Below are 20,077 nucleotides of genomic sequence, written 5' to 3' on the forward strand. Positions count from 1 at the left end.
TGGGGGACGACAACAGTAGGAGGGGTGGGGAACGACGACAGGAGGGGTGGGGGACGACGACAGGAGGGGTGGGGGACGACGACAGGAGGGGTGGGGGACGACGACGACAGGAGGGGTGGGGGACGACGATGACAGGAGGGGTGGGGGACGACGACGACAGGAGGAGGGGTGGGGTACGACGACGACGACGACAGGAGGAAGGGGGTACGCCGACGACAGGAGGAAGGGGGTACGCCGACGACAGGAGGAAGGGGGTACGCCGACGACAGGAGGAAGGGGGTACGCCGACGACAGGAGGAAGGGGGTACGCCGACGACAGGAGGAAGGGGGTACGCCGACGACAGGAGGAAGGGGGTACGCCGACGACAGGAGGAAGGGGGTACGCCGACGACAGGAGGAAGGGGGTACGCCGACGACAGGAGGAAGGGGGTACGACGACGACAGGAGGAAGGGGGTATGACGACGACGACAACAGGAGGAAGGGTCCATTTGTTTAATACTGTGTACCCCACGCCCCAGCCCTCTCCCTTCCACAGATCTCCTGATGTCCCTGTTCCCTAATGTTGTTGCGTTTCCCTCTCTCTCGTCTCCCGCTGCCTTTGTTATATGTTCTATGTGTTAGCTCTTATACGAGCCTCAACTTGGTATGCAACAAAGGAGGGAACAGGATGGTGGCGGGACAGTATGAGGGGGAGGGGGACAGGATGAGAGCGGGACAAAAGGAGAGGGGGAGGGTACAGGAGAAGGGGGGACAGGAGGAGGGGGGGAGAAAAGGAGGAAATGGAGGAAGAGAAGAGGGAAGCAGAATGAGGGACAGCAAAAAAATTGATATGGGGGAAGCGGAGGGGGGGGGGGGGGAGAACAGGGATGGAGAAAGTGGGGGGGGGGGAGGGGGAATGAAAATTATATGAAGGGAGTGTGGGCCTTTGGGTTCTAAAGGGAGAAAAGTTTGACGTTTGTACTAACGTACGGTGAAGTTCAATGTAAAAAAAAAACAAGAATGTGTGTGCGCGTGTGTGCATGTGTGTATAAACAGTGCATAATCAGGCTGCGTAAAAATAAAAATAAAAAAGACCCTCAAAGCGTACGAAAAACACATGATCCTTCCTTCTACCCCCACACAACGAACTCTGGAAGATAAAAATCAAATAACCAGAAATAGTGTGGGGACTGAAGGAGGCAGTGGGCAGTTGAGACATTTGGCATGCTGGTTTACTGGAATTCCTTTCCCAAATTTAGCACAACCATAATAATCAATTGGCTATGGCCTTTTGGCAAGAAAGGCAGCTTTTGGCTAACACAAACAACCGCCGCTCTTGAAGCGCTCGAAGGAAACAACTCGAACAAAGTTTCAAGCCATTTCTGCTGCACAATCTCAAGAAGAGGTCCGAGGAGAAAAGTCAAACGTCACACCGAATACAAAAGCCGGAGAGAGTAAAAGGTAGTCGTACTGTAGTGTGACCCGCAACAATGAACATTAAATGGATACTTTCAAGTCGTCGATATAACTCCCCCAACAACACCAAAACGTGAGCGATACCTTGGCACGAAGCACGAACCGATAAAATGGAGCATTTCCCCACAAGCTCGAACAAGCGGTAAACCCAGAGTCCAGTTTCCTCCACAACTGTTCATTACGAATCGATGTTAGCCCCCGCCACCCCACACCTGCACCACCCTAACACACCAAAGTTGTCGCAATTTGTCGAATAAAGTTGGCTCTGCGACATTGCGTTCACCGAATGACGTTTCTGCGGTTTAGACACCAACAACAGTGCGTACCACACACCGTCCGTCTCCCCTCCAAGTTTTTGAAGCGGGGAGACAGACGTCAGAGTGAAAAAGATGAATTTATCAGCTCTCCGCCGGGTCCAGTGCAATTCCAAAACGCTGCAACCGTGACGAACATTTCAAACCATGTAGCCAAGAGATACGTCAACGTTCCACGTGCTTCAGCTACCCAGCGGCAACAAAATGAAAATGATCGAGCAGGTGCGTTCATGCGGCAGACCTCGTCGGAATCGCAGAACGCGATGTAAAATTCCAAAAAGCATCCGGGTCGTTGCCAAATTCCCAAATACAAAAACGATGTGCAAAGGCTTCGAGTTCGCAAGTCCTGATCAGTAATTGGGAACGAAAATCAAAGATAGATGGCCGAGGCAGTTTGAGGGGCTGAACCCAGCCTGGGGGTAAACACTCCGTGCCCCACCTGGCAAAAGTTTAGTGTCCATTTACTCATCACCTGGGCCTGGGAGTGCTTGACAATAAATGATGGAGTGGGATCTTTCTATGCACAACATATAAAATCGGAAAAATACAATCTGCACTTTTAAAAAGAATAGTAATAATTATAATGGGAAGAAGAAGAAGAAGAAGAAGAAGAGGAAGAAATGTAGGGAGAAGAGTTGCAGCCAGGGAATATACACAGCTTTTAAGTTTGTGAGAGGACAGGTAAGCCACCATGCTGCAGATCCACAAGACATGCACCACCGGTCATGGAGATCCACAGGCGGGTCAGTGGTTTGGTGATGAATGATAACATGTAGTCGGGGAGGGGGGAGCAAGCATGGATGCAGTTAACCATCGGGGCCTACCATGGGTTGAGAAGTTGCCGAAACAGAGGTGTTGAGACCGTTTTGAACTCCCACCGACTTTAGAGACTCTTCTTCAACAAGTCCACGCCTATCGATGAGGCTGGGGGTGGTTTTGTGAGGAAGGAATGGATGGGGTACGAGGGACCGGGAGGAGGGGTGGTACAATAAGACTAGAGACACCAAACTGCACCTGCATCACTCAGGTGTTGCTTCCACCAACCAGGTTAAACAATGCTGAAAGGTTAATCACTACTGCTGTCATTGACATCGTGACACGTGACATCGTGACACGTGACATCATTGACACGGTTAATCACTACTGACACGAGCATGAGTAATACGTTGTGATGCAAAACCAAGTCACATGTGCAGCGATGCAGCCAATGGAAGGCATGGAATTCCAAACATGCATGCACTGTATTGTCACTAAAGGCATTAATGAAATGCTTGACATTTCATTTATTTCTCAGGGAAAAAACAATGTCGGTCAAATTGTATATAGTCAACGCTCATGGAAAAGGTAGCACACTGAACGGATCAGGAAGTAGCAGGACAAAAGGACCAGTAAATAGAGAAAGAGACAGAGGGAGAGAGGGGGAACAGCCATATTCCGAATCTTCATTAATGATCTCTCTAACCCTCTTGGAAAATCCTATATCTATTTGCAGATGATCCCACCCTCTGCCGTGACATCCCTCATCCTTCAGATAGGCAGGCAGCATCCTCTTCCCTCTCTTCAGACATTAACAAAATCACAACCTGGTGAAACACTTGGAGAGCCAAAGCCAGCTGCCGACTGGACATCCTCAATCATACAAAGTCCTTCATTAGAACACCTGAACTCCTATACACCAACAAGGCTTTCATCCACAACTTGATTGAGTACTGCTCTCCCCTCTGGGCTGGCTCAACTGGCTAATATTGCTCCGCTTGACACCATGGAAACAAAGGCCTTTAAGATCATTGGAATCTCCCGCATCAAAAGCTATCAAAAGCAAAAGAGTCTATCACTTCGCCATCACAAACAGGTCGGTGGTCTCTCTGTCTTCGACTGCCTCCTTTCTGGTCTTGTGCCCTCTGATCTTTCCATTACTTGCCCCACCCCCAAGATTACCTGCAGGACGCACACGGTCCACCAATAACACCCTTCAGGTGAAATTACCTAAATCAGGGATCAATGCTCACCTCCACTCATTCGTTCTTACTTTTTAGCACCTGTAAAACTAACTTCAACATTCTCTTCGTTATGCTTCTTCCCTCCAGGACCAAGACAGCTGTTCACTGCCATCTCAGATAATTCCCAATTCAAAAACATGATTTTTTCTACCCTCATTAAGCTCCCCCCTCCTCCGCCACTCAACCTCACTCCAATCAGTCCTCCTTCCGCATTTTCGATTTTTTTCTTCCCGAGAGCTTCCTTCTGTATCCACCTTGTCCACCCCATTGTATCCTTTCCTGCCCCAAATTCCTCCCCACTCCCATTGTTTGTCAAAGTCTCCCTCTATATTGTCCTTCAACTCTACTGTTGGTGTTGTTGGTGATTGTTAAAGAAGTATCTACTAAACTTCCTTAACAATCCTCTTCAAGTTGTTCAGGCAGAATTTTTTGGACCTAATGATGAACCAGTATCTTTATCAAACCAAATATATCTAAGTTGGCATCCAAAGCCAGTCGTCGACTTGGAACCCTTCATTGTGTAGTCTTTCCTTGGTGCACTGGACCTGAAACAAAGGCCTTCAAAATCAATGGAATATACTGTGATAAAGCCGAGTGTCACACCCTATCACTTTCACACTGCAGACAGGTCAACCCTTTCTTCTACCGCATCCTTTCTGGTATGCTCTGCATCCCCAGCCCCTCTGTCCCCCCACCCACAGGTGCACACGATCTGCTCGTAACCCTCTTCTGGTGAACCTTCCAGAATCCAGGATCACTACTCATCCCCAATCATTCGTTCTTCTTTTTCCCCACCTGCGGAACCAAGTTCCACATCCTCTTCAATCCCTTTCTTCCCTCCAGGTCTTCAAGACAGCTTTTCACCATCTCAGATGGTCCCCAATCCAAAACCATGACATTTTCTAACCCATTACCCCTTCCCAAGCACACCTCTTTCCAAACTCACAGTTTTCCCTCCACTTCTGTGATTGAGAGTTTGCCGTTGTATCCATCTTGTTCACCCTTGGTGTCCTCCCTTACCCCTTATTCTGCTCCACATCTCTTGCGTCTTCAAGTCTCCCTCTATTTTGTCCCCTCCCAACTCCCCCCCCCCTTTTTCTACCGTTACAAACTGATCCGTTCCATCTGGAAAGGGAGGGGGGCATAAAATCTGAGACTGGGACAATTTTTTTTTTTTTTTAAAGGTGGGACCGCAATACACTTGTAACAGACCTGGGTGACAAGGGTCCACAGAGCACGGCACAGCAGTTGGAAAACACGTTCCCGTGACTGAAGGGGTTGTAAACATCCTTGCCTTGCTTGTTCGACCACGATCCCTTGATCTGTGCAAGGAGACAAGGTAGAGTCACGTCGCGTGCCACAGTCGACATCACGATGACAATGATGGTACACAAGGCGAGTGCCTCCTGTGGGACTCACATCCTCATTTGTCGTCTGGTTTGAAGCGACGAGGTACGTGTGGAAGCCAGAGAGGCCGATGATGGACCAGACAGAGAAGAAGCAAACGACTGCTTCCAATACAGTGAGCATCGCCGAGCAAAGGCAAGAATCAAGGAAACGATTCGTTCGTTGAACAAGATAAAATTAATAAAACAATCTTGAACTGCTGGAATCTTCTTCTTTTGACCATTTAAGATGCTCATAAAATAAATTAATGATTAAAAACAAGGAAGTGTTTTGGCATGCACAAATGAAAATGCTCATTTTAATCAAATTCTAAACAAAGATGTGAAAAATAATCAGAAAATATGTCGATTATATTTAAATACTTGGACTTCCTCCTTTACAAAAGCAATTGTACGGAGCATTTTCACAAATGGCAATAACGTAAAATGACAGGCTCCTTGGCAGCAAATGAGAAGGTGCAAGAGGATATCTGGCCGGGCTGTCTTTGAGTGCGTTGAGAAATCCGTCATGCTGCGACACTAAAAAAAAAAATGATATCATAAAAACAAGGGGAAAGGGGGAGACAAACAAATATCTACATCTCAATACTTTCAAATTCCTCCATCGAGCCAAGAGAGAAACTGCATCCACAACCAGGACCTCTAACATGGTGGACAATGCGACTAAGCAGGTCTTGCGATGTCTCAGCTCCAAACAATAAGGAAAAAGGTCAAATATACCACAAACACTCCAGAGACTGTGGAATGCAATCGCAAGGCAATCAACGCAATCCAACTGGGATCAGGCAAAAAGAGCAAACGGAATATCACGACGACGCGACGCGACGGAGGCTCACGCAAGGCAATGTGCACGATGATGAAGGCAAAGATGTAGACGGTGAGGAGGGACAGAGAAAGGACGAACATGTAGAAAAAACGATAGTTCCTCTTTCCGACGCAGTTACCCACCCACGGGCAATGATGGTCAAAGTGTTCTGGGACGGGGGTGGGAGAAAGAGCGTAAGAACAATGGGAAAATAATTAAAAGGCCTGGATTTTGCCAGGCTTCATAAAAGGCCGCATTAAGCACCTAATCAGAATGTTTATGCACAAGACAGGGCGATCCATTCCACCAGTGACACGAGTATAAAGTCCGCTTTGACAACGCCGGTGGTTGAGCCCCGAGCTGAAGTTTCCAAATTCGACCCATTCCGTACAAACATGGACCACGCCCTCTCCTCCCTCCAACTTTCCTCCCTCTACTGTTTACTTCCCAGAGAGGACTATTTTTAATCGAGATGCAAAAGAAGGAAACAAACTTCGGGCTTTGTTCAAAAAGAATAAACAAAGCCGTCTCGGGGACTGAAACGTGCATGTCCGGCTCTGGGATACTGTACCAATTGCAGGTGGAAGATATCCATTTTCCCTACACATATGGAATCTAAACTTTGTGGAGAAGCTAAAAAGGGAAGTTACAATTACAGCTCGTGACTCCCACCACCACCACCACGACGACGACGACGAATACTATGAAGACGATGGCATCACAAATATGGCCATTTTGAGGTGATCACAACTGCCGATCCCCTCACCACTCCAGGATCTCTTACCAACACAGTTATCACACAAGCTGCAGTGTGAGGCGCGCGGTGGCCGGAATATCCGGCATGTGAGGCAGTACTTCAGCTTGACCGTCTGCCCGTTGATTTTCACCTCCTTCATGCGGGGTGGAGGCCGGTACCCAGGTGGGTGGCCGCCTTTGGGCACCTCTGTGGGCGAGAAAGGTGACATGAAGGTGGGACGGTGAGGACTGAGAGAATCGGATCACATTTGGGTCGTTTAAAGTGCCAGAACGAGCACTTCAAGTTGTTAAGCCTTTTGAAACAACAATACCACAACCACCACCACCACCACCACCACAGATGGAGAAACAACGATAATGTGATTCGCATACCTTCAGCCATGGCACACTGCTTTTCAATATCATTGGCCTCATCAGGGAAGGCACGGGGCAGCACCCCGGGATCGCTGCAACTCGTGTGCAGCAAACTACTCATCACGAAAAGGAAGAGCAAAGCACCCAAGACGGGGATTGCCGGACTCAACTTCACCGCCAGAAACGGGCAGCTGCAAGCAAATGGGATAGAACGAGATGAAGGGAGGCGGTCACGGGGAAATAAGGTCAGGAGTGCATCGCTTGCTCACGGATCCATCGAAGATCCATGTATGGCGAACAATGGCAAAGCATGTTTCCACACACACATGACGCGACATGTTCCCATCCACCACAAGTCTCGATCAACGTGACCCTCACAGCCCATTTTGCCTGCACTGCGGCGCTCATCTGTCAGAATGCCCAAAAGCCAGCGGTAGTTACGACATACAGAAGGACGACGCGATAATCGAGAATATAATGATGCGACGAAACCAATTTTCAAAAGGGTACGTCTCACTTGCTTCAAAGCTGCCAAATGTACCTTCGAGATATCGACATTTTCATTTCCTCCGTGAGAGAGATGGTACCAAGTGCCCGATTGACATGGATGGGACAGCAAGCAATGCTACAGCAAAGTCATTCAATCACGACAGCAACAATTACATTCACATCAATCATACATCATTCGAACCGCACAACACGTCGTCATGGTGAGCAGATCATGATAATCCACAAAGAACATCACCAAGGTGACGATTCAATATTGATAAATTAAATTAGATATGCTGAACAAGACACCACCACAAAACACCTTTAAATAATGCCACGTTTGCGGGCTGGGAGAAAGTCGGGATAACCGAGCTGAAGGTTCTGTTCAATCACGAGCGCTACAGATATTAAAATGTCACGATACATCAAGCAACGTGCAGCGACGAGATTCCAGAAACATTGGGATTAAGAATAGGCGAGCCTACACCTCACCCCGGAATGCACTTCAATGTTAATGGATCACCACGTGAGGTACAACCAACCCTTTCCAATTTAGATTGCAGCACATGCATGCACAGAGATAGAGACACAAACACACAGAGAGACAGAGACAGAGACAGAGACAGAGACAGAGACAGAGACAGAGACAGAGACAGAGACAGAGACAGAGACAGAGACAGAGAAAGACAGAGACAGAGACAGAGAAAGAGAAGAGACAGAGAAAGAGACAGAGAAAGAGACAGAGAAAGAGACAGAGAAAGAGACAGAGAAAGAGACAGAGAAAGAGACAGAGAAAGAGAGACAGAGAAAGAGAAAGAGACAGAGAAAGAGAAAGAGAAAGAGACAGAGAAAGAGACAGAGAAAGAGACAGAGAAAGAGACAGAGAAAGAGACAGAGAAAGAGACAGAGAAAGAGACAGAGAAAGAGACAGAGAAAGAGACAGAGGAAAGAGGACAGAGAAAGAGACAGAGAAAGAGACAGAGAAAGAGACAGAGAAAGAGACAGAGAAAGAGACAGAGAAAGAGACAGAGAAAGAGACAGAGAAAGAGACAGAGAAAGAGACAGAGAGAAAGAGGACAGAGAAAGAGGACAGAGAAAGAGACAGAGAAAGAGACAGAGAAAGAGACAGAGAAAGAGACAGAGAAAGAGACAGAGAAAGAGACAGAGAAAGAGACAGAGAAAGAGACAGAGAAAGAGACAGAGAAAGAGACAGAGAAAGAGACAGAGAAAGAGACAGAGAAAGAGACAGAGAAAGAGACAGAGAAAGAGACAGAGAAAGAGACAGAGAAAGAGACAGAGAAAGAGACAGAGAAAGAGACAGAGAAAGAGACAGAGAAAGAGACAGAGAAAGAGACAGAGAAAGAGACAGAGAAAGAGACAGAGAAAGAGACAGAGAAAGAGACAGAGAAAGAGACAGAGAAAGAGACAGAGAAAGAGACAGAGAAAGAGACAGAGAAAGAGACAGAGAAAGACAGAGAAAGAGACAGAGAAAGAGACAGAGAAAGAAGACAGAGAAGAGACAGAGAAAGAGACAGAGAAAGAGACAGAGAAAGAGACAGAGAAAGAGACAGAGAAAGAGACAGAGAAAGAGACAGAGAAAGAGACAGAGAAAGAGACAGAGAAAGAGACAGAGAAAGAGAAAGAGAAAGAGACAGAGAAAGAGACAGAGAAAGAGAAAGAGACAGAGAAAGAGACAGAGAAAGAGACAGAGAAAGAGACAGAGAAAGAGACAGAGAAGAGACAGAGAAAGAGACAGAGAAAGAGACAGAGAAAGAGGACAGAGAAAGAGACAGAGAAAGAGACAGAGAAAGAGACAGAGAAAGAGACAGAGAAAGAGACAGAGAAAGAGACAGAGAAAGAGACAGAGAAAGAGACAGAGAAAGAGACAGAGAAAGAGACAGAGAAAGAGACAGAGAAAGAGACAGAGAAAGAGACAGAGAAAGAGACAGAGAAAGAGACAAGAGAAAGAGACAGAGAAAGAGACAGAGACAGAGAAAGAGACAGAGAAAGAGACAGAGAAAGAGACAGAGAAAGAGACAGAGAAAGAGACAGAGAAAGAGACAGAGAAAGAGACAGAGAAAGAGACAGAGAAAGAGACAGAGAAAGAGACAGAGAAAGAGACAGAGAAAGAGACAGAGAAAGAGACAGAGAAAGAGACAGAGAAAGAGACAGAGAAAGAGACAGAGAAAGAGACAGAGAAAGAGACAGAGAAAGAGACAGAGAAAGAGACAGAGAAAGAGACAGAGAAAGAGGCAGAGAAAGAGACAGAGAAAGAGACAGAGAAAGAGACAGAGAAAGAGACAGAGAAAGAGACAGAGAAAGAGACAGAGAAAGAGACAGAGAAAGAGACAGAGAAAGAGACAGAGAAAGAGACAGAGAAAGAGACAGAGACAGAGAAAGAGACAGAGAAAGAGACAGAGAAAGAGACAGAGAAAGAGACAGAGAAAGAGACAGAGAAAGAGACAGAGAAAGAGACAGAGAAAGAGACAGAGACAGAGAAAGAGACAGAGAAAGAGACAGAGAAAGACAGAGAAAGAGACAGAGAAAGAGACAGAGAAAGACAGAGAAAGAGACAGAGAAAGAGACAGAGAAAGAGACAGAGAAAGAGACAGAGAAAGAGACAGAGAAAGAGACAGAGAAAGAGACAGAGAAAGAGACAGAGAAAGAGACAGAGAAAGAGACAGAGAAAGAGACAGAGAAAGAGACAGAGAAAGAGACAGAGAAAGAGACAGAGAAAGAGACAGAGAAAGAGACAGAGAAAGAGACAGAGAAAGAGAAAGAGACAGAGAAAGAGACAGAGAAAGAGACAGAGAAAGAGACAGAGAAAGAGACAGAGAAAGAGACAGAGAAAGAGACAGAGAAAGAGACAGAGAAAGAGACAGAGAAAGAGACAGAGAAAGAGACAGAGAAAGAGACAGAGAAAGAGACAGAGAAAGAGACAGAGAAAGAGACAGAGAAAGAGACAGAGAAAGAGAAAGGGACAGAGAAAGAGACAGAGAAAGAGACAGAGAAAGAGACAGAGAAAGAGACAGAGAAAGAGACAGAGAAAGAGACAGAGAAAGAGACAGAGAAAGAGACAGAGACAGAGAAAGAGACAGAGAAAGAGACAGAGAAAGAGAAAGAGACAGAGACAGAGAAAGAGAAAGAGACAGAGAAAGAGACAGAGAAAGAGACAGAGAAAGAGACAGAGAAAGAGACAGAGAAAGAGACAGAGAAAGAGACAGAGAAAGAGACAGAGAAAGAGACAGAGAAAGAGACAGAGAAAGAGACAGAGAAAGAGAAAGAGACAGAGACAGAGAAAGAGACAGAGAAAGAGACAGAGAAAGAGACAGAGAAAGAGACAGAGAAAGAGACAGAGAAAGAGACAGAGAAAGAGACAGAGACAGAGAAAGAGACAGAGACAGAGAAAGAGACAGAGACAGAGAAAGAGACAGAGAAAGAGAAAGAGAAAGAGACAGAGAAAGAGAAAGAGAAAGAGACAGAGAAAGAGACAGAGAAAGAGACAGAGAAAGAGACAGAGACAGAGAAAGAGACAGACAGAGAAAGAGACAGAGAAAGAGAAAGAGACAGAGAAAGAGACAGAGAAAGAGACAGAGAAAGAGACAGAGAAAGAGACAGAGAAAGAGACAGAGAAAGAGACAGAGAAAGAGACAGAGAAAGAGACAGAGAAAGAGACAGAGAAAGAGACAGAGAAAGAGACAGAGAAAGAGACAGAGAAAGAGACAGAGAAAGAGACAGAGAAAGAGACAGAGAAAGAGACAGAGAAAGAGACAGAGAAAGAGACAGAGAAAGAGACAGAGAAAGAGACAGAGAAAGAGACAGAGAAAGAGACAGAGAAAGAGACAGAGAAAGAGACAGAGAAAGAGACAGAGAAAGAGACAGAGAAAGAGACAGAGAAAGAGACAGAGAAAGAGACAGAGACAGAGAAAGAGACAGAGAAAGAGACAGAGAAAGAGACAGAGAAAGAGACAGAGAAAGAGACAGAGAAAGAGACAGAGAAAGAGACAGAGAAAGAGACAGAGAAAGAGACAGAGAAAGAGACAGAGAAAGAGACAGAGAAAGAGAAAGAGAAAGAGAAAGAGAAAGAGACAGAGAAAGAGACAGAGAAAGAGACAGAGAAAGAGACAGAGAAAGAGACAGAGAAAGAGACAGAGAAAGAGACAGAGAAAGAGACAGAGAAAGAGACAGAGAAAGAGACAGAGAAAGAGACAGAGAAAGAGACAGAGAAAGAGACAGAGAAAGAGACAGAGAAAGAGACAGAGAAAGAGACAGAGAAAGAGACAGAGAAAGAGACAGAGAAAGAGACAGAGAAAGAGACAGAGAAAGAGACAGAGAAAGAGACAGAGAAAGAGACAGAGAAAGAGACAGAGAAAGAGACAGAGAAAGAGACAGAGAAAGAGACAGAGAAAGAGACAGAGAAAGAGACAGAGAAAGAGACAGAGAAAGAGACAGAGAAAGAGACAGGCACAACCATGCGCACAGAGGCACCACGCGCACAGAGGCACAACCACGCGCACAGAGGCACAACCACACGCACAGAGGCACAACCACGCGCACAGAGGCGCAACCACGCACACAGAGGCGCAACCACGCGCACAGAGGCGCAACCACGCGCACAGAGGCGCAACCACGCGCACAGAGGCGCAACCACGTGCACAGAGGCGCAACCACGCGCACAGAGGCGCAACCATGCGCACAGAGGCGCAACCACGCGCACAGAGGCGCAACCACGCGCACAGAGGCGCAACCACGCGCACAGAGGCACAACCACGCGCACAGAGGCACAACCACGTGCACAGAGGAACAACCACGTGCACAGAGCCACAACCATGCGCACAGAGGCACAACCACGCGCACAGAGGAACAACCACGCGCACAGAGGCACAACCACGCGCACAGAGGCACAACCACGCACACAGAGACAACCACGCGCCGAGGCACAACCACGCGCACAGAGGCACAACCACGTGCACAGAGGCACAACCACGCGCACAGAGGCACAACCACACGCACAGAGGCACAACCCCGCGCACAGAGGCACAACCACGTGCACAGAGGCACAACCACGCGCACAGAGGCACAACCACGCGCACAGAGACAGAGACAGATATAAACACAGACTCATAAATAGATACAAACACACAAAGACAAACACACAGATAAACACGGGTTCGCTCCATCTTACCAACTCGATTGACCACAGTAAATTGCTTGGATGGTAACAGAAAATGAACCGTGTCAATTAATGTTGCCTTGAGGACCCAGGATCCAAAATATTACCTTCGAGAGCGAACTCAAAAAGCATCCATAACCACGTGACATTCGGACACTGCCGGAGAGTGAGCCTTTTGCTAACTGCTGGGTACGTTTGCCATGCACTCGAACGCACACACGTGCACACACTTAACCAGCATCGATTTCTGGCAAGCAGCACCAAACCAAAGCCACTTAGCGCACCTGCTTTGCGCCGTCAGCGGCACAGAAACAGAGTGCATTAAAGATGAGCAGCCCGAGTGCATTGATGAAGGAAAAGCCCGACGCAGAGTTCATTGCGCACCCTATTAAAATCACAACAGTTGAGTATGATACAGCAGTTTAAGCCGATGCAATATATAGGGTGACAGGAGGCACCGATAAATGAAACTCCAACGATGAAGTGCTCAGGTTCAAGTCTTCGGCAATTTAAACACGATTACACATGTTATGACAAACAAGCACAGCCAGATGGATGGATAACCCACCCACACACACACCTCTGGGCCGGTGCTCCTGCCTCACACCTAGCTCGTCTTCACGCTGTTGAAACCAAAGCTTTCAGAATCATTCGAATCTCCTACGATGAAGCTATCTCCGAGGTCCTTTCACTCACTCACCGCAGGCAGGTTGGTGGTCTTTGTCTTCTACCGACTCCTCTCCGGCCTTGCTCCCCCAGCTCTGTCTGTGCTCTGTCCCCCAAATATTCCTACAGGTCGCACAAGATCTGCCAGCAACCCTCTTATGGTGAAACTGCCAAAATCAAGACTCTCTGCTCACCTTCACTCTTTCATTCCTCTTTTCTCCCGCCTCTGGAACAAACTCCTCCACTCCCTTCAATCCCACTCCTCCCTCCAGGTTTTTAAAACAGCTCTTCACCACCATCTCTTATCTTCCCCCATTCAAAACCTTGATCTTTTCTACCCCCATTAATTCACCCCAGATCCACTTTTCTGATATACCGACTTCTTTCCTGGAAGTTCTAGCTGTGTCCTTGTGTTTTTTCCTCTCCCCCCCCCTCCCCTTGCCACGCCTCCCCCCCTCCCCTTGCCACGCCTCCCCCCCCCAAGCCCTCTCCCTCCCACAGATCTCCCAATGTCCCTGCTCTCAAATGTTGTACTTGTGTGCTTCCCCCTCTTTGCCCATCTTGTCTCCCGCTCCCTTTATGTCTTGTGTCCGCTTGTTTTTTTGTCATTAATGTTAGCTCTTACACGAGCCTCAATGATGTATAGAATATATGAATTAATGAATGATCGTTTTAAGGCCATTTTCCCCGCTAGAGCGGGGGTTAGCCTTGCGGGCCCCATGACAATCATGGTTCCCTGTTTGAGGCAATGTTTTTTTTTTATGGCCGGATGCCCTTCCTGACGCCAACCCTTGGTCACGCTCTTACGATGCGCAGGGATACGATGTACCTATTCTAAATCGGGGTACACACCGGGATCATTCATCCCAGCAAGCTGGTACTCAATTTGCCGACCTCGAAAGGATGGCAAACTGAGTCAACCCCCCTGGCGTTAATTCAGCGATCGACCGGGATTCGAACCCAGGATCTTAGGATCCCAAGCCGGCACCCTAACCGCTAAGCCAACACCAGGCTGTATAGAAAGAGAAAAAAAAAAAAGCAAGGAAAAAAAAAGCATGCGCACAATTTTTAAGCTGTCTGCCCGACAGCTCCAAAAGCCAAAACCGGCAAGGTTGGGACTTCTGCAAGTACGAATGGGACGCCATTCCTGAAGATGAAAGCCAAGAAGCCATCATGTTGGAATAAGGCAAATTATTTTATAATCAAAGCACATTAACAACGCATGGAACTCAAACCTAAAATGTAAACAAAACCATTCCGAAAAAGTTGGAGAAAAACGGAACCTCAGGACATTCACAATTACAGGCACCAGTCGCTTCGGTGGTGATCACTCCATTGTAATGCGGAGCATTGTGACAAACATCATGCATTTTGAACCATCATTGAAGGCCATCTTGCTTTTGAGGAATGCATCAACTAATCTCTGAACTGTCTGACCGGGGTTCGAACCTTGACCCAGCTATGAACTGCCATTCTGGAGTTTCACATGTGGTACGAGGCATCAATGTGTGTGCCGGCCGTCAGATATTCAGCTGGAGGGCCCCATCCGCCAGGAACGGACGCTGGTGGATGTCAGGTATCCCAAAGGTATTCCATGAGGAGTAGGCGAGTTATCGCTGCCAACCTCAATTTGCCAATGCCAGTCCCCGTTGACTGCGAGGAATGCAATGGCAAACCACCCAGCACAACCCTTGGAAACAGACTGCTTCAGAAGCACCGTGGCTCCATGAGGATAATTTGTGTTTGAGGAAACAGAGTGTCACACTGAAGACGGACCAATGACTGCGCCACGCCAGGCTGACGACCCCTCATGCATCACGTGGCACAAAGTTGGGAGAGATTGCAGGGAATAAGGTGGTGAGGGCAGGCAAGATTTGATGCTAACCATCATCAATGTATAACACTTTACAGAGCGGTGCTGCTGAAGCAGTTTCTTGGTGCGTGTCACACTGGGTGGTTTGCCTTTGCCTCCCCAGCAGTCTGGGCAGGAATTTGGAAGTTGTTCAGGGTGCTGGCGATTACTCGCCTACTCTTCATGAAAGACACCCTCAGGATCTACAACATCAACCGAAGACCAATGCTCGCAGATGGGTCCGTAGAATGGCAGTTTATAGCTCCTTTTACCACATCACAGAGTTTGTCACTTCGAGTCGGAGCTGCACCTCACATCCACTTCCGTTTGCTTTTTAATCACCTTCAAGGGCCTGCATCTCACCTGTCAGATAATTCTTCAAAATGACTTCGAACATTAAAAAAATAAAATAATTATAATAAAAAAGGTACACAGACCATCACTTCATTCATTCGCAGGTCAAATGGGAAACGAAACCCCCATTAAAAAGGTCACAGAACATGACGGTGATGAAAGCTGTTTCCACAGAAACTCAAATACAAAGTTAATTTGACGCCTTTCGATTTGGGACGAGGTGTGGGTTTGTTTCATTGATACAACGTCCTCAAATCATTTTGGAGATTTTCCACGATTGTTACAGTTTGAAAATGAGGAACCTTTAATGGATTGCCATCTCTCCAGGCAATCCAAAAAAGCACGGCATGTTGCGATAGGAACACAATGCGAACGGCAGTGCAGAACTCGAAGGCACACGTGTGTCTTGGGCAAAACAAACTTGTTTCCCATCAACGAGCGACAAGTCTCGCAGAGCAGATGCAACATGTTGGATAAATATTCCAAAACCAAAAACCAGAAATTTGTCAAGATTCTCACGGCGACGGGAGAGAACCGGGTGAAACGGATTGGAAATGTACCAGATTGAGGGTTGTTTTTTTTTTGTATACCGAATCGAGGCTCGTGAAAGAGCTAACATTTACTTCACAAACAAATCAACCAGACAAACAAAATATATAAAAAGAGGGAGCGGAAAACAAGATGGGGAGAGAAGAGGAAGCACACAAACACAACATTTGAGAGCAAGGAGATGTGTGGGAGGGAGAGGGCTTGGCGGGAGGAGGTGTGGGAAGGGGGGGGAGGGGGGGAGTGGGAGAAGTATAAAACACAAGGACACCAAGGACTTCCAGGACAGAAGTTGGTATTTCAAAAAAGTGGAATTGGGGTTAAATTAGCGGGGGTAGAAAAGATCAAGGTTTTGGATGGGGGAAGATAAGAGATGGTGGTGAACAGCTGTTTTAAAGACTTGGAGGGTGGAGTGGGATTGAAGAGAGTGAGGGAGTTTGTTCCAGAGGCGGGAGAAAAGAGGAATGAAGGAGAGAAGGTGAGCAGAGAGTCTTGATTTTGGCAGTTTAACGATAAGAGGGTTGCAGGCAGATCTTGTGCGACCTGTAGGAATATTTGCGGGACAGAGCCCAGAGAGAGCTGGGGGGGGGGGGGGGAGGGCAAGGCCGGAGAGGAGTCGGTAGAAGACAGAAAGACCACCAACCTGCCTGCGGTGAGTGAGTGAGAGGCCCTTGGAGTTAGCTTCATCGCGGGAGATTCCCGGGGTTCGCGGTTCGCGGATTTCCGAGGTTCGCGGATAGTTGGTAGAAAAGGTCTCTCCCAAGCCACTGTCGCTTTCCGTGTACCTTCTACCAAGGAAACGACGCTTCTGACCGTCCTGATGCTCGCCGGGCAGTGAAGGGACCATGTGACGACGTCATCAAATTCATGCGAGGTGGAGTCTTCCAATTGCGAAACATTGACTTGGAAGTCATTTTGACAAATTCTACAAGTGCTGGCTTCTCCAAGGGATGGCGCGCACATCAATGCCTCGCCCTGCCAGGAAACCAGGGGAATGAGGGTTTATAGCTGAGCCCAGATTGGAACCCAAGATAGACACCTCGGGAGTGAGTGCAGTCGCAAAAGAAAATAAAAATACAAGAGACGCAACACTCAAACAAAGGAAGAGTTAAACAAGGGCAAGGCCAGTACATCAATGAGAGCACCAGCGGAACCCATGATCGGTTGTTTTCTGCACTTGGTAACCACAATAACCACCTTTAGAGGCCATTTTTCCCCGCAAGCGGGGGTTGGCCTTTTTCGGGGACCGTGGTTGTTGTTGTTTTTTTTTTTTGGTCCCCTTTTTGAAGCAATGTTTTACGGCCGGATGCCCTTCCTGACGCCAACCCTTTTTGTCGCCTTTTTACGACAAACAGGGAATTACCAGTGAACTGGTACTCAATTTGCCGACCTCGGAAGGATGACAGGCTGAGTCAACCCCCTGGCGTTAATTCAGCGATTGGCCGGGATTCGAACCCAGGATCCTAGGATCCTAAGCCCTCACCCTAGCCGCTTGCCCAACACCAGGGCTTTGGTAACCACAATAAAACATATAAATAAAAACAAGGAAGAAACTTGGAAAAGAAAACACCAGATTTTTCTCATTCCCACAGTTTGCTAACAGGGCGGCTCGTTCTTCCCAATAACTTCACCAATGACAGTACCGTACCGATAACTTATGTTAGGCTCCAAACCGGACAAATGTGGGATGCTCGCCAGATTCGAGCCCACCAAGGAAACCCTTCACAGCCAGGGACGCCTTGTGTAGTAATGGCGGTGCTGAACAAAATGTTTGAAGCAGATTCAGCTTTGTTCACTGGGAGTTCAATTGGATTCTAATAACATGGGAAACTTAACTTTTCCTCCCTCTACCAAAAAGCATCGTTGTGGTGGAGCCCATTTTACTTCTCAAGGCCTCAAATTAGAGCTTGGCCAAACGCAGGATGAGAGAAATCAAAATGCCGTCCGCGAGATCGACATTTGAGTGTACACAATCACGTGTTTATAGGGAGGGGGGGGGGGGGGCAGACAGACACACAGGCGGGCAGACAGAGACACGCAGGCGGGCAGACAGAGACACGCAGGCGGGCAGACAGAGACACGCAGGCGGGCAGACAGAGACACGCAGGCGGGCAGACAGAGACACGCAGGCGGGCAGACAGAGACACGCAGGCGGGCAGACAGAGACACGCAGGCGGGCAGACAGAGACACGCAGGCGGGCAGACAGAGACACGCAGGCGGGCAGACAGACACGCAGGCGGGCAGACAGAGACACGCAGGCGGGCAGACAGAGACACGCAGGCGGGCAGACAGAGACACGCAGGCGGGCAGACAGAGACACGCAGGCGGGCAGACAGAGACACGCAGGCGGGCAGACAGAGACACGCAGGCGGGCAGACAGAGACACGCAGGCGGGGAGACAGAGACACGCAGGCGGGGAGACAGAGACACGCAGGCGGGGAGACAGAGACACGCAGGCGGGCAGACAGAGACACGCAGGCGGGCAGACAGAGACACGCAGGCGGGCAGACAGAGACACGCAGGCGGGCAGACAGAGACACGCAGGCGGGCAGACAGAGACACGCAGGCGGGCAGACAGAGACACGCAGGCGGGCAGACAGAGACACGCAGGCGGGCAGACAGAGACACGCAGGCGGGCAGACAGAGACACGCAGGCGGGCAGACAGAGACACGCAGGCGGGCAGACAGAGACACGCAGGCGGGCAGACAGAGACACGCAGGCGGGCAGACAGAGACACGCAGGCGGGCAGACAGAGACACGCAGGCGGGCAGACAGAGACACGCAGGCGGGCAGACAGACACGCAGGCGGGCAGACAGACACGCAGGCGGGCAGACAGACACGCAGGCGGGCAGACAGACATGCAGGCGGGCAGACAGAGACACGCAGGCAGGCAGAGACACGCAGGCAGGCAGGCAGACAGAGACACGCAGGCAGGCAGGCCGACAGACACGCAGGCAGGTAGGACGACAGAGACACGCAGGCAGGCAGGCCGACAGAGACACGCAGGCAGGCAGGCCGACAGAGACACGCAGGCAGGCAGGCAGACAGAGACACGCAGGCAGGCAGGCAGACACAGACAGACAGACGTAGGCCGAGAGATGCAGGCGCAGGCAGAGAGACGCAGGCGCAGGCAGAGAGACGCAGGCGCAGGCAGAGAGACGCAGGCGCAGGCAGAGAGACGCAGGCGCAGGCAGAGAGACGCAGGCGCAGGCAGACAGACAGAGAGACACAGGCGCAGGCAGACAGACAGAGAGACACAGGCGCAGGCAGAGAGACGCAGGCGCAGGCAGAGAGACGCAGGCGCAGGCAGAGAGACGCAGGCGCAGGCAGAGAGACGCAGGCGCAGGCAGAGAGACGCAGGCGCAGGCAGAGAGACGCAGGAGCAGGCAGAGAGACGCAGGCGCAGGCGCAGGCAGAGAGATGCAGGTGCAGGCAGACAGACAGAGAGACACAGGTGCAGGCAGACAGACAGAGAGACACAGGCGCAGGCAGACAGACAGAGAGACACAGGCGCAGGCAGAGAGACGCAGGCGCAGGCAGAGAGACGCAGGCGCAGGCAGAGAGACGCAGGCAGGCAGACAGAGACACGCAGGCAGGCAGACAGAGACACGCAGGCAGGCAGACAGAGACACGCAGGCAGGCAGACAGAGACACGCAGGCAGGCAGACAGAGACACGCAGGCAGGCAGACAGAGACACGCAGGCAGGCAGGCAGAGACACGCAGGCAGGCAGGCAGACAGAGACACGCAGGCAGGCAGGCAGACAGAGACACGCAGGCAGGCAGGCCGACAGAGACACGCAGGCAGGCAGGCCGACAGAGACACGCAGGCAGGCAGGCCGACAGAGACACGCAGGCAGGCAGGCCGACAGAGACACGCAGGCAGGCAGGCCGACAGAGACACG

The 20,077-nt window shown here is 49.2% G+C and overlaps 1 protein-coding gene across 4 annotated transcripts in view; it reads right to left on the minus strand.

Annotated features, from left to right (window-relative positions):
• Positions 1-20,077, minus strand: part of ZDHHC14 (zDHHC palmitoyltransferase 14) — a 46,763-nt gene that overhangs the window by 24,445 nt on the left and 2,241 nt on the right. For all 4 annotated transcript variants that reach the window (XM_068116150.2, XM_068116151.2, XM_068116152.2 and 1 more), the window contains exons 2-8: positions 7,110-7,282; positions 6,766-6,924; positions 6,013-6,150; positions 5,647-5,695; positions 5,190-5,292; positions 4,983-5,092; positions 2,595-2,694 (exon numbers count right to left, since the gene is read on the minus strand). In XM_068116150.2, coding sequence (XP_067972251.2) covers positions 2,595-2,694; positions 4,983-5,092; positions 5,190-5,292; positions 5,647-5,695; positions 6,013-6,150; positions 6,766-6,924; positions 7,110-7,282 — 832 coding nt within the window. The remainder of the gene's footprint in view (positions 1-2,594; positions 2,695-4,982; positions 5,093-5,189; positions 5,293-5,646; positions 5,696-6,012; positions 6,151-6,765; positions 6,925-7,109; positions 7,283-20,077) is intronic.

This window comes from Myxine glutinosa, chromosome 5 (genome assembly GCF_964187855.1).
Source record: "Myxine glutinosa chromosome 5, kmMyxGlut1.1, whole genome shotgun sequence".
In the NCBI taxonomy this organism is placed as follows: Eukaryota; Metazoa; Chordata; class Myxini; order Myxiniformes; family Myxinidae; genus Myxine; species Myxine glutinosa.